At 34.1% G+C, this 12,725-nt stretch overlaps 1 protein-coding gene across 1 annotated transcript; it reads right to left on the reverse strand.

The window, feature by feature from the left end:
- Nucleotides 1-9,551: 9,551 nt before the first annotated feature.
- On the reverse strand, nucleotides 9,552-12,297 carry LOC140989430 (uncharacterized). The gene is made up of 4 exons (XM_073458633.1): nucleotides 12,157-12,297; nucleotides 11,553-12,012; nucleotides 10,601-11,182; nucleotides 9,552-9,835 (listed from the first exon to the last, which is right to left on the reverse strand). The coding sequence occupies exons 1-4, from the start codon at nucleotides 12,295-12,297 to the stop codon at nucleotides 9,552-9,554; spliced, it is 1,467 nt and encodes a 488-aa protein (XP_073314734.1).
- Between the last annotated feature and the right edge of the window lie 428 nt (nucleotides 12,298-12,725).

Below are 12,725 nucleotides of genomic sequence, written 5' to 3' on the forward strand. Positions count from 1 at the left end.
ATAAAATCAACCCAAAGAGGCGCACACATAATTGATGTGGAGTAGTGACTGAGTTATCATCTGAAGAAGATTACAAAAAAAAAAAACAGAGTGATTCTTGTCATTACATTAGTGACGTGAGCGATTACGTCACCACGAGAAACAAAATTTAATCAGGGTACGGCACTGACGAGAATGCTCGTGATTGGGAACCGAATTTAAATATCTTTTTTTAATGTAACGTAAATGTGTATAATTACGAGTTGGAGAGATGATATTATTTAATTTTGACCAGATTTATATATATTTTCGGTATTTTGTCTGGACTCTCCTATTCTTATGATATATATATTATCCACGTCGCTTGAATATTTAGAAGATCTCACAGAACTTAATATGTGAGACAATCTCACAGATCTTAATATGTGAGACGAGTCAACCCTACTTATTTTTACAATAAAAAATAATACTCTTAGCATTAAAAGTAAGAGTGAGTCTCATGTGAGACCGTTTCACGGATCTTAATATGTGAGACGGGTTAACCTACCCATATTCACAATAAAAAGTAATACTTTTAACATAAAAGTAATACTTTTCATGGATAACCCAAATAAAAGATCCGTCTCACAAATACGATCCGTGAGACCGTCTCACACAAGTTTTTGCCTAAAAGTAATATTTTCTCATGGATGACCTAAATAAGAGATCTGTCTCACAAATACGACCCGTGAAACTGTCTCACATAAGTATTTGCTTATTATCTATTCCACCTGTATATTCTTTGAAAAATCCAATGATTTTAAGAGTAAATTAAGATTTTTAATAATATTTTATATTTCGTTAATATATTTTGGTTGGCATTATACATACAAAATGTTATATTTACAACCACGCAAATACCAAATTATAAATATCTCTACTGACGAGAACTTGCATTGTGTATGACTCATTATATCTTGATACCTCATATAGAACTAGATTAAACGAGCATAAAATCGCCTACTAGATCGTTCAACGTCGAGTGTTTAGGAGGTATTTGGTTATGGGCAAATTTGAAAAAAATACATCTGTATAACTTTCATTTAAGATTCAGTACCTAAAAAATTTTTTTTTTCAAATCAATACCTGACAATACTACAAACTTAATTTTAGCTCCCTACAGAGATAAATTTACATTTTTGCCCATTTATTATTTAAATTAATATATAATTTTATCCATCAAATTAATTGTGTTTTCCATCTACCAAAATATTAGTACCTATTATGAGGTTTCAAATACTTGATTTTGTTATTTGAATACTCCAAATGTGTAAAAAAAATACTATATTTTCGAACAATCACCATAAATTCAGTCGTTGTTGGTTTTTCATTAAAAGTGCATTATGGTGACTTATTCATGTCATTTTATTTTTTAAAAATATAATTCATCACTCATCATGAAATAAGATTAAGTACTTATTTTGACATAAAAGTATCTGTTTTGAAGTTTCAGATACTTGATTTGGCTCTTTAAATACTTCAAATGTGTAAGAAAATACTGGATCTTGAACGATCACCATAAATTCAGTCATTGTTTGTCTTTTCATGAAATATAAATGGATGACAGATTCATCTCATTTAATATTTTTTTTGTAAAAAAATCAAATTCATAATTGAGCATGTAAATTTTAAAGTACTTAGTCTTACTTTATAAATGTCTATTTTGAGTTTTCAAATACTTGATTTCGTAAATAAGATACTCACAATATATATTAAAATATTTGATATTCGAATAGACAATGTAAATTCACCAAGTATTGGTATTTCAATAGAAAATACATTTAGATGACATATTCATCTCATTTAATATTTTTTTGTAAAAAAAAACAAATTCTCAAATAAACATGAAAAATTTTAAAGTAATTAGTTTTACTTGAGAAGTACCTAACTTGAGTTGTCAAATACTTGATTTCCTAAATGAGATACTCACAATATGTATTAAAATACTGGATATTCGAATAGGCAACGTAAATTCTCCCAGTATTGGTATTATCATGGAATATGCATGCATTTGGATGAGAAGTACCTAATTTGAGTTTGCAAATACTCGATTTGGTACAAGAGATACTCATAATATGTAATAGAGTAATTGATATTCAAATATGCAACGTAAGTTCACCATTCGTTTGGATGACATATTTATCTCATTTAATATATTTTTTGTAAAGAAAAAAAAACAAATTCTCAAATAAGCATGAAAATTTTAAAGTACATAGTTTTACTTGAGAAGTACATAATTTCATATTTCAAATACTTGATTTGGTACATGACATACTAATAATATGTAATAGAATACTGAATATTCGAATATGCAACGTAAGTTCACCAAATGTTGGTCTTTCTGTGGAAGATGTATTTGGATAACATATTCATCTCATTTAATTTTTTTTTGTAAAAAAAAAAAACCAATTTCCAAAATAAGCATTAATATTTAAAAGAACATAATTTTACTTGAGAAGTACCTAATTTCATATTGCAAATACTTGATTTTGTACACGAGATACTCATAATATGTAATAGACTACTGGATATTTGAATATGCAACGTAAGTTCACCAAGTATTGGTCTTTCGATGGAAGATGCATTTAGATTACATATTCATCTTATTTAATATTTTTTTGATAAAAAATATTCTCAAATAAGCATTAAAATTTTAAATTACTTAGTTTTACTTGAGAAGTACCTAATTTGAGTTTGCAAATACTTGATTTCGTAAATGAGATACTCACAATATGCATAAAAATACTGGATATTCGAATATGCAATCTTTCCATGAAAAACTCATTAGGATACTTATTCATGTCATTTAAATAAATAAACATAATTCATTATTCATCATGGACTAATTGGGATATGCATTATGAACATAGCTCGTAAATGAGCTTGACGTTTGTACTTTAAGCATACTATCGATTCTAAGATTAATTATTTATAAAATACTCATCAATATTAATTTACAATATTTTTTGATATTCATTGAATGAATTATTTGACAATTATACTTATTTGACATAATACTTATTGGTAATTATTCATTATACTTATTAGTATTTTTTTCTTTATACTTATGAGTATTAATTTATAATATCATTAATATTCATTCACAATACTTGTTGGGATTCATTAAATGACAAGGCAATACTTCATTTGATATCATCTTCATTAGTATTCATTCATAATATTTATTGGTAATCGTTCATTATATGTATCAATATTCTTTCATTATACTTATTATCAAATTTGAGTTTGTAAATTGTAAAATCAATTATCAGTGGAATCTAATTTTGTAATACTTGTAACAATTTAGGTATCACATTTTTACGGATCTCATCATCAAAGGCCACTCAATATTGACTTCAAATTAGATATTTTGACATCATCAAATAATCGAATTTGAGTATTTAAATAGTAAAATCAAATATTTGTGGACTCGTATTAGGTATTATTTGTATTAATTTAGGTATCATATTTACTTCACGAATGTCATCATCAAAGACCACTCAATATTAACTTTAAACTATATAATTTGATATCCTCGAATAGTTGGATATAAGTATTTAGGGAGTAAAATCAAATATTTGCGAACTCGCATTAGATACTCTTTGTACCAATTTAGCTATCATATTTTAACTTCATCACTTTAGATACTCTTCGTAGCAATACATCTTCTATAGAAAAGATTAACACTTGATGATCTTTCGTTGTATATTCGAATATCCAGTATTTTAATACATATTGTGAGTATCTCATTTACGAAATAAAGTATTTGCAAACTCAAGTTAAAGTACTTCTCATTTAAGGAGTAAAATTAAGTATTGATAGGCTCGAATTAGATACTTTTTATACTAATTTAGGTATCAAATTTTAATTTCAAAAATGACACATCAAAAGTCATTCAATATTACTTGAAATTATATTCTTTTATATCCCAAAATAATAAAATTTGAGTATTAAAAAGGTAAAATCAAGTATATGTGAAATCAAATTAGGTATTATTTGTATCAATTTAGGCATCATGTTTTTTATTCACAAATATCATCATCAAATAACATTCAATATCATCTTCAAACTATATATTTTTAAATACTCAATCGAATTTAAGTATTTAAACGGTAAAATCAAGTATTTGTGGACTCGAATTATGTATTATTTGTATTAATTTAAGTATCACATTTTTACTTCACAAATATCATCATCGGTGTAATTTAATATTAACTTCAAATTATATTTTGGCATCCTCAAATAATTGGATATGAGTATTTATGGAGTAAAGTCATGTATTTATAGACTCTAATTAGATACTATTTGTACAATTTAAGTATCACATTTTAACTTCACAAATGACACCATCAAAAGTCACTTAATATTACTTGAAACTTAAGTATTTTCTTACACATTTGAAGTATTCAAATAGCCAAATCAAATATTTGGAGCCCCAAAATAATTATGTTATCGATCAAAATAAGTATTTTTTCTAATTCAACAATGAGTGAGAAGCTATGTTTTTTCAAAAACTAGATGACATGAATAAGTCATCTAAATGTATTTTCAATGAAAAGATCAACAATTATTGAATTTATCGTGATAGCTTGAAGATCCAGTATTTTCTTATATATTTGGATAATTTAAAGAGTCAAATCAAGTATTTGAAACTCCAAAATAGGTATTTTGTAGGTCAAAATAAATACTTAATTTTATTTCAAGATGAGTGATGACCTATGTTTTTTTTAAAAATATAATGACATGAATAAGTCATCCTAATGCATTTTTTATGAAAAGACTAATAATGACTGAATTTATGGTGAATGCTCGAAAATATAGTATTTTCCTATATATTTGGAGTATTCAAATAGCGAAATCAAGTATCTGAAACCCCATAATAGATACTTTATATGTCAAAATAAGTATTTATTTTTATTACATGATAATTGAGAAACAAAATTTTTTTAAAATTATATTTTAAATGGAGAAGACACATGTAATTATTGTGGCTCAAATAATATATTTATTTAAATAATAAAGGGTAAAAATGTAAAGTTTGGTTTTTGAGGTGTTAAAACTAAAAGTATAGATTTGTCAGGTATTGATTTCTAAAAAATTATGGCTAGGTACTGAATCTTAATTGAAACATTGACAGATGTATTTTTTAGAAATTTACCGTTTGGTTATTTAGATTTGGTCAACTTTTTTTTTTTTTTAAATGAAAATGTGTATTCAAATATGTCAGTGACAGTTATTTTTCAAAATAAAATATTACCAAGTTTAAATAAATAAATGCGATGAAATAAAAAATTTTATGTACCTAAAGTTAAATCTGGTGATAAAAAAATTGCTCCTGGTTTCTTTGTTGATATAGAGTGATCTGAACATAAAATTCCAAGTAGGGAATTGGTCGAGCTTATTCCTTCACAGACGAACAAATGTTAGAGAGATCTGTAAGTGTTTTTTGAGTAACCTCTCCGATGTTTAAGTAAGTCGGAGAGCAAATTTAATTATGTGAAAAAAGTAGTGATTGTGTAAAGCAAAGAGTGGATGAATCAAATCGTAGATATTACTTGATATTTATAGGGTTGAGACTGGGCATCTTGTATAGAAAGAACTCTAGCTAGGCAAGTATTTTACAGGGAAAAGACACTGGCTTTAATGTACTGTAATTTTAAACTACTTAAAATTTGCGGAAAATAAAAATTTTTCATAAATAATTAACAATTTCTCAAAATACACTTGTATATAAAATACTTGATCAAATATTTGAAATGTAAACGAACTGGCAACAAGTATTTGTTTAAAACAACATGAAGTAATTCGTTAAAAGCAAAGTAAATGAGTTCAACATGCATAAAAATCCTTAAAACTTAAGTGGTCCTCGGGTTAGTCCTCCGCCTAGTCCGAGCCACGGTCTCCGCCTCTCATCTCCTCAAACTTGTCCTCACCTGCATCGATCGAGTATAGTGAGTCTAACAACTCAACATGTATACACTGAAAATAGCAAGTAATACATAATAAAACCACATGCACTTAAAAAGTAGCACATACTTACTTAAACTCTGAACTTACTTACATAAGCATAGATGTGTCATCATTTTATAAACATTTTCATAATCGTGCTGCAACATAAATACTTAAATATGCATAATCATCTTCATTTTTGCTTAGAGATATGTTTCAAAGCAAGTGACCCATATATATTGCATCTGATCAGACTAAACCACAGTACTGGGCTGTCAGGGATGCCCACTGCCATATACATAAGATCCCCGGTCATGTTTTGCCGGGTGGATTAGTCTCTGGTCATGCTTTACCGCTTCCCAATCCTGATCATAACTCGGTCATGCTTTACCGGGTGGAGAGGTCCCCGAACACGTTTTCCGCTTCCAAACTCATTCATAATTGGTCACAAGACAATTCGCATACCTAAAAAACATAAAACATTTTATTTTTCACGTCGAACATACTTATATAACGGTGAGGGTTTCGTTGGATCTCGTTTGGGCAACTGTAGCACATACTAAAACAATTTTTTTTCAGAATCCTTGGCGCTAGGGCGGTAATATTTTACAACTCGGGTGCGCATTTCCAGAAGGCCTGACGCTCGAACGGTAAAATCTTACCGCTCGGGCGTCGCACATTAAGCGGTTCCCAACCAAGACTGCAACTCGAAAATCCTCAAAAAACACATTTTTTACACAGTTTGAGCTGTTACACAAAAATGATCATAACTCACTTGTTTTTTGTCCAAAAATTACGAATTTACTGTCAAATCGAAGATATCAAAAAGTAATATGTTTTATATTTTGAAAGTTTTTCAGAAAACCGACCGAAAGTTCACAAGACTCAAAATGACAGAAGATTCGATTTTTGAGATCTAAAAATTGTTTCAACATCATAGCTAAAACTTTGCATAACATACACAAATTTTTACACACAATACGCTTCAAAATACTTATTACGACAAGATCGATGCAGAAATAAAATAATATAATGCACTTGCGTCTAAATGCTCGAAGATAACGAATACTGACGCGATGGACCATGGGGGATGACCGAGAGACGATTGCTGTACGTTTTCTTGCTCGAAAATGAGTGAAAAATTTCAGAAGTTTGCAAGGGAAATAGGTTGAGATGGTGGCTTCAGAAATGACTCAAGAACCCTAGCTATTCTCTTCCAAAATGAAAACACAAGGTGTGTGTAATGTGTGTGTGCCGATGGTGTGTGGAAGTATGTGTGCGTGAGTGTGTGTGTGTGTGTGTGTGTGATAATTAGGAGAGTTAATTAGGATAAAAAATGCTTAATCAAATAATTAGTGATATCATAATACTAATCTAATTATTTAATCTCATTCAAAGATTAAATAAATAAAAAATAATTTTCAAGATTTAAAAATCCCCACTACTCAACTTAGAAATTTTGAAAAGCTTAAAATTTTAAAATCATCTAATAATTTAAATTAGGCTCTAAAATGCTTTAAAATTGGTAAATCATTTAAAATACAATTTTTCTTGACTTGAAATAAAATACCACACTTTCATAAAATCGCCTAAATCGTCACCGGTCTCTTTTCCCGATCCCTCATCGAATATTCACTAGAAACATAAAACTCAAGAAAACATTTTAACGTGAATCAAATAAACATGTAATAATTTAAAAATAATTCAAATCATAAATCATGCATCGTTAAAGTCATTTTAAAATTAAATAAGTAATTTAACCATGAAATAAATGCATGTGTTTACGTGTACTGATTTTGGGCTCTACAATTCCTCCCCTACTTAAATAAATTTCGTCCTCGAAATTAAATCTTACCAAATAACTCCGGGTAGCGACTTCTCATATCTGCTTCGATCTCCCAAGTGGCCTAATCCACTGATTGATTCAGCCACTGGACTTTGACCAACCTGTTCACTTTGTTCCAAAGTCTCTGCTCCTGTCTGTCTAGAATTCGGTCAGGTCTCTCTTCATATGACAGATCTGGAGCAAGCTGCAATGGCTCATAACTCAAAACATGCGAAGGCTTTTCCATATACTTCCTAAGCATCAAAACATGGAATACATTGTGTACTACGACTAGATTCGGCGGTAGGACTACACGATAAGCAAGTGTCCCAACTCTGTCTAGGATTTCGAATGGCCCTATGAATCTCGGAATCAGCGTGCCTCTCTTCCCAAACCTCATAACATCCTTCATGGGTGCTATCTTCACGAATACTTGATCTCCTACAGCAAATTCGAGATCCCTCATTCTCTTGTCAGCATAACTCTTTTGGCGACTCTGGGCGGTCTTCATCCTGTCTCAGATCTTGACCACCATGTTTGCTGAACAATCTCTGGGCCAAGTTCTGATCTTTTACCGGCTTCATCCCAATGAATCGGCGATCTGCACTTTCTTCCATACAGTGCTTCATAGGGAGCCATACCTATAGATGATTGAAAACTGTTGTTGTAGGTAAACTCCACTAGAGGTAGCTTCGATTCTCAATTCCCATGGAAGTTGATCAAACATGCTCGCAAAAAATCTTCCAAAATCCGAATCACTCGCTCAGACTAGCCATCTGTCTGAGGGTGGAATGTCGTACTAAATAGAAATTTTGTCCCCAAAGCTGCATGTAAACTCTTCCAAAAGGACGATGTGAATCTCGGGTCCATGTCAGACACAATAGAAATTGGGATTCTGTGCAATCGGACTATCTCCCGAACATAGAGTTCTGCATATTGAGTCACGGAGAAAGTCGTCTTCACTGATAAGAAATATGCCGATTTAGTAAGTCGATCAACTATAACACAAATAACATTAGATCCCCTAACTGAACTCGGCAATCCAACAACGAAATCCATGGTGATATTCTCTCATTTTCACTCGGAAATAGGGAGCGGCTTAAGCATACGTGCTGGCCTCTGGTGCTCTGCTTTCACTTGCTGACAAGTGAGACATTCAGATACAAATCGAAGAATGTCTCGCTTCATCCCTGGCCACCAATACATCATCTGTAGGTCCTTGTATATCTTGGTACTCTTGGATGGATAGAATATAGAGATGTATGTTCCTCTGTCAAAATATCCTCTTTGATCGAATCAACACTAGACACCCACATCCTTCCTCTGTACCTCACAATACCATCGGACAGTGCGTAGAGTACACTGCCTTTGGCTTCATCCTTCAGTCTCCATTTTTGCAACTGTTCATCTGAAGGCTGACCTCTACGTATTCGGGCTAGCAAAGACTACTGGACTGTCAGATTAGGCAACTTGGAATCTCTGCCTTTAGGATAAAATTCTAGGCCAAACCTTTGAATCTCTGACTGAAGAGATCTCTGCGTTGACAGCTGTGTTACGACTGCTACCTTCCTGCTCAAAGCATCTGCTACAATATTAGTTTTCCCTGGGTGGTAGTTAATTTAACAATCGTAGTCTTTTACTAAAACCAACCACCGTCTTTGTCTCATGTTCAGCTCTTTCTGCATGAAGAAGTACTTGAGACTCTTGTGATCAGTGAATATCTTACATTTATCGTTGTACAAATAATGTCTCCATATCTTCAACGCAAGACAACGGCAGCTAACTTGAGATCACGAGTCGGGTAGTTCTTCTCATGTACTTTCAATTGTCTGGATGCATAGGCTATAACCCGACCATGCTGAATCAATATTGCGCCTAAACCGAGCTTAGAAGCATCGGTGTACAACACAAAATTGTCTTGCCCTGTTGGCATGACTAGAACTGGCGCTGAGATAAGAGCTTGCTTCAAAGTATCGAAACTCTTATGACATTCTTCACTCCACACAAATTTAGCATTCTTATTAGTCAATGAAGTGAGTGCCACTGTAATCGAGGAAAACCCCTAAATAAATTTCCTGTAGTAGCCTGCCAAGCCTAGGAAACTACGGATTTCTGACGCGTTCTTCGGCTCAACCCATTTTTTTACCGCGACCACTTAAGCTGGATCCACCTCAATGTCACTGCTAGATATAATATGTCCCAAAAATGCTACTTTCTCCAACCAGAATTCACACTTACTGAATTTTGCAAACAACTTGCGACTCTGCAAGACTCGCAAAATTGTACCCCAATGCTGCCTATGTTCCTCATAGCTCTTCGAGTATATAAGAATGTCGTCAATGAATACTATGACGAATTGATCTAGTTAGGGCTGAAATACTCAATTCATTAAGTCCATAAAAATTGCTGGAGCATTCGTCAGCCCAAATGGCATCACTAAGAAATCATAGTGCCCATATCTAGTTCTGAAGGCTGTCTTATGAACATCTGCATCATTTACCTTCAGTTGATGGTACCCAGAATGTAGATCTATCTTAGAGAACACTGTAGCTCCCTGCAACTGATCGAATAAGTCCTCGATCCTTGGTAACTGGCATTTGTTCTTGATCGTTACCTTGTTCAATTCTCGGTAATCGATACACAACCTCATGCTTCCATCTTTCTTCTTTACAAATGGTACTGGTGCGCCCCATGGTGAGAAACTAGGGCGGATGAATTCTTTGTCTAGGAGCTCCTGAATTTGCTGTTTGAGCTCTAACATCTCTGCTGGAGCCAAACGGTACGGTGCTTTAGAGATTGGCACAGTGCCTGGCACGAGGTCAATGGTGAACTCCACCTCTCTCTCTGGTGGAAGGCCTGTGACGTCGTCTGGGAAAACATCATGAAAATCTCTGACAACTGGTACGTCAGACATCGACAAGGTGGGTGCGTCAAGTGTTGAAAAAATACTGGCCAAGAATGCCTGACACCCCTTATGTATAAGTTTCCGTGCTTGCATGCAAAAGATCATGCGAGAGAAACTTCTCCACCTGTCTGGTTCAAAAAGAAATTGCTCCATGCCCAACGGTCTTACCAACACTGACCTTTTCTGGATGTCAATTAGAACTTTGTTCTTCGTCAGCCAGTCCATCCCCAAGATAATATCAAACTCCGACATTGGAAACACAATCAGATCGACGTAAAAAAGGTGGCCATGTAGTTCAAGATCGATATCTCTGATCATGCTAGTAGCCGATAACTCCTCCCCTGATTGGACTGTCACGGAGTAGTTCACGTCGAATCTAATGGACTTGACATTCAAATAATTAGAGAACGTCTCTGATATAAAAGAGTGAGTGGTCCCAAAATCTAACAAGGCCTTCATGGCTATTCTCTTTATGAAGATATTTCCTGAGAGACGTTAGCACAACACATAAAATTATACCCCAAAATACTAATCTTAACCTCATGCATAGTTGAAAATTTCTATTCAAAGACTCCCAAAATACGAAAGCAACATGCTATTAATCCCAAGTAAAATTCGAAACATGAATGGCAAACATAATACGGTGCTGAATTAAATAGGTTACCGGTCAATAGAGTAGTGGCTGGGTTCGCCTCCTCAGCATTCATGGCGAACACTCTTCCCTGGGTCGGCTGCCTCCACTGCGGGCAGTCCTTCAGCATGTGATCACTGGCTCCACACTTGAAGCATTTTCCTGAGCCCATAAACACTGCCCCATATTTTGGTGGTTGCATTTCGGGCACACTGGATACTCACCAGGCTTCTGAGGAGCCTTCCATTGCGGTATAGGACCTTCTCCTTTCGGCAGTCCTTGAAACGGCATCTTTCTCTGCTGTCCCTGGAAAAGCCTCTTGAATTGCTGCTGCTGGGGCGCCTGATAGGGCCTCTTGCCCTGCATGTCATTCTCGATGTCTTTCTGGTCTTTCTCTGCTGCCAAGGCTCTCGACACAGCAATAACATAAGTAGTAGGACCAGCAACTCTAACATCACAGTGCAAGATCGGCTGTAATTCATCAATGAAATGTCTCAGCTTCTCACGGGCATCATTCGTAATTAGGGGCACGAAGTGACACGCCCTCTCAAACTTCCTTACGAACTCTGCCACGCTGCTATCTCCCTGTCTCAAAGTCATGAAATCCTTAGTCAGACAGGAGCGTACTTCCTCAATGAAGTACTTGGAGTAAAACACCTCCTTGAAACCCTCCCAAGTAAGGGTCTGCAAATTTAATGACACAGACCCTCTCTTCCACCATAATCTAGCGTCTCTTGTCAATAGAAAAGTGGCGCACCTGACTCTGTCTGTATCCTGTAGTTCCATAAATATGAATATCATCTCGATGGACTTAATCCATCCCTCAACTATCATCGGGTCAGTAGTCCCAGAGAACTCCTTTGGATCCGTCCTCCTGAATCTCTCATACACCGCCTCTGGCCTAGGCAGCCTCACTCTTGTATCTCCTCCAGCATTGTTCCCCGCAAACTGTGTGAAGAATTGAGTCATCCCTGCAAGCATGTGTGCTTGCATATCTTGCGGTGGGCGAGGAGGAGTGGCCTCTCTTCATCCCAAGCCTCTCTATCCTTTTCGCCTGCTCCACGTGCAATCATACGTCTAGGAGGCATATTGTTTCAAAATTTACCCAACACGCAAACAACATGCACGAACATAATATCCATATCATAAGATGCACATAAATCAAATTTAAACATGTACATGTATAAATCGTGACCTTGATGTTTACTAAATGAAAGAATTTTAAAACTTTAAAACTTACAGACTTGAAGCGTGACTTCGTGAGCTTCTCGCAACCGGCAATAGGCATAACTCTTTACAAGAACACTACTCTGATACCAAATGTGACGTACCGTACTTTTAAACTACTTAAAATTTGCGGAAAATAAAAATTTTTCATAAATAATTAACAATCTCTA

The sequence above is a fragment of the Primulina huaijiensis genome, chromosome 12, assembly GCF_012295235.1.
Source record: "Primulina huaijiensis isolate GDHJ02 chromosome 12, ASM1229523v2, whole genome shotgun sequence".
Lineage (NCBI taxonomy): Eukaryota > Viridiplantae > Streptophyta > Magnoliopsida > Lamiales > Gesneriaceae > Primulina > Primulina huaijiensis.

Coding starts and splice junctions, on each gene's coding strand:
- LOC140989430 (XM_073458633.1), bottom strand. CDS start 12,297: ATGACTCAATTCTTCACACAGTTTGCGGGGAACAATGCTGGAGGAGAT. Junction 12,013..12,156: donor GGACTACTGACCCGATGATA/GTTGAGGGATGG, acceptor TTAAATTTGCAG/ACCCTTACTTGGGAGGGTTT. Junction 11,183..11,552: donor GAAGGCTCCTCAGAAGCCTG/GTGAGTATCCAG, acceptor AACGTCTCTCAG/GAAATATCTTCATAAAGAGA.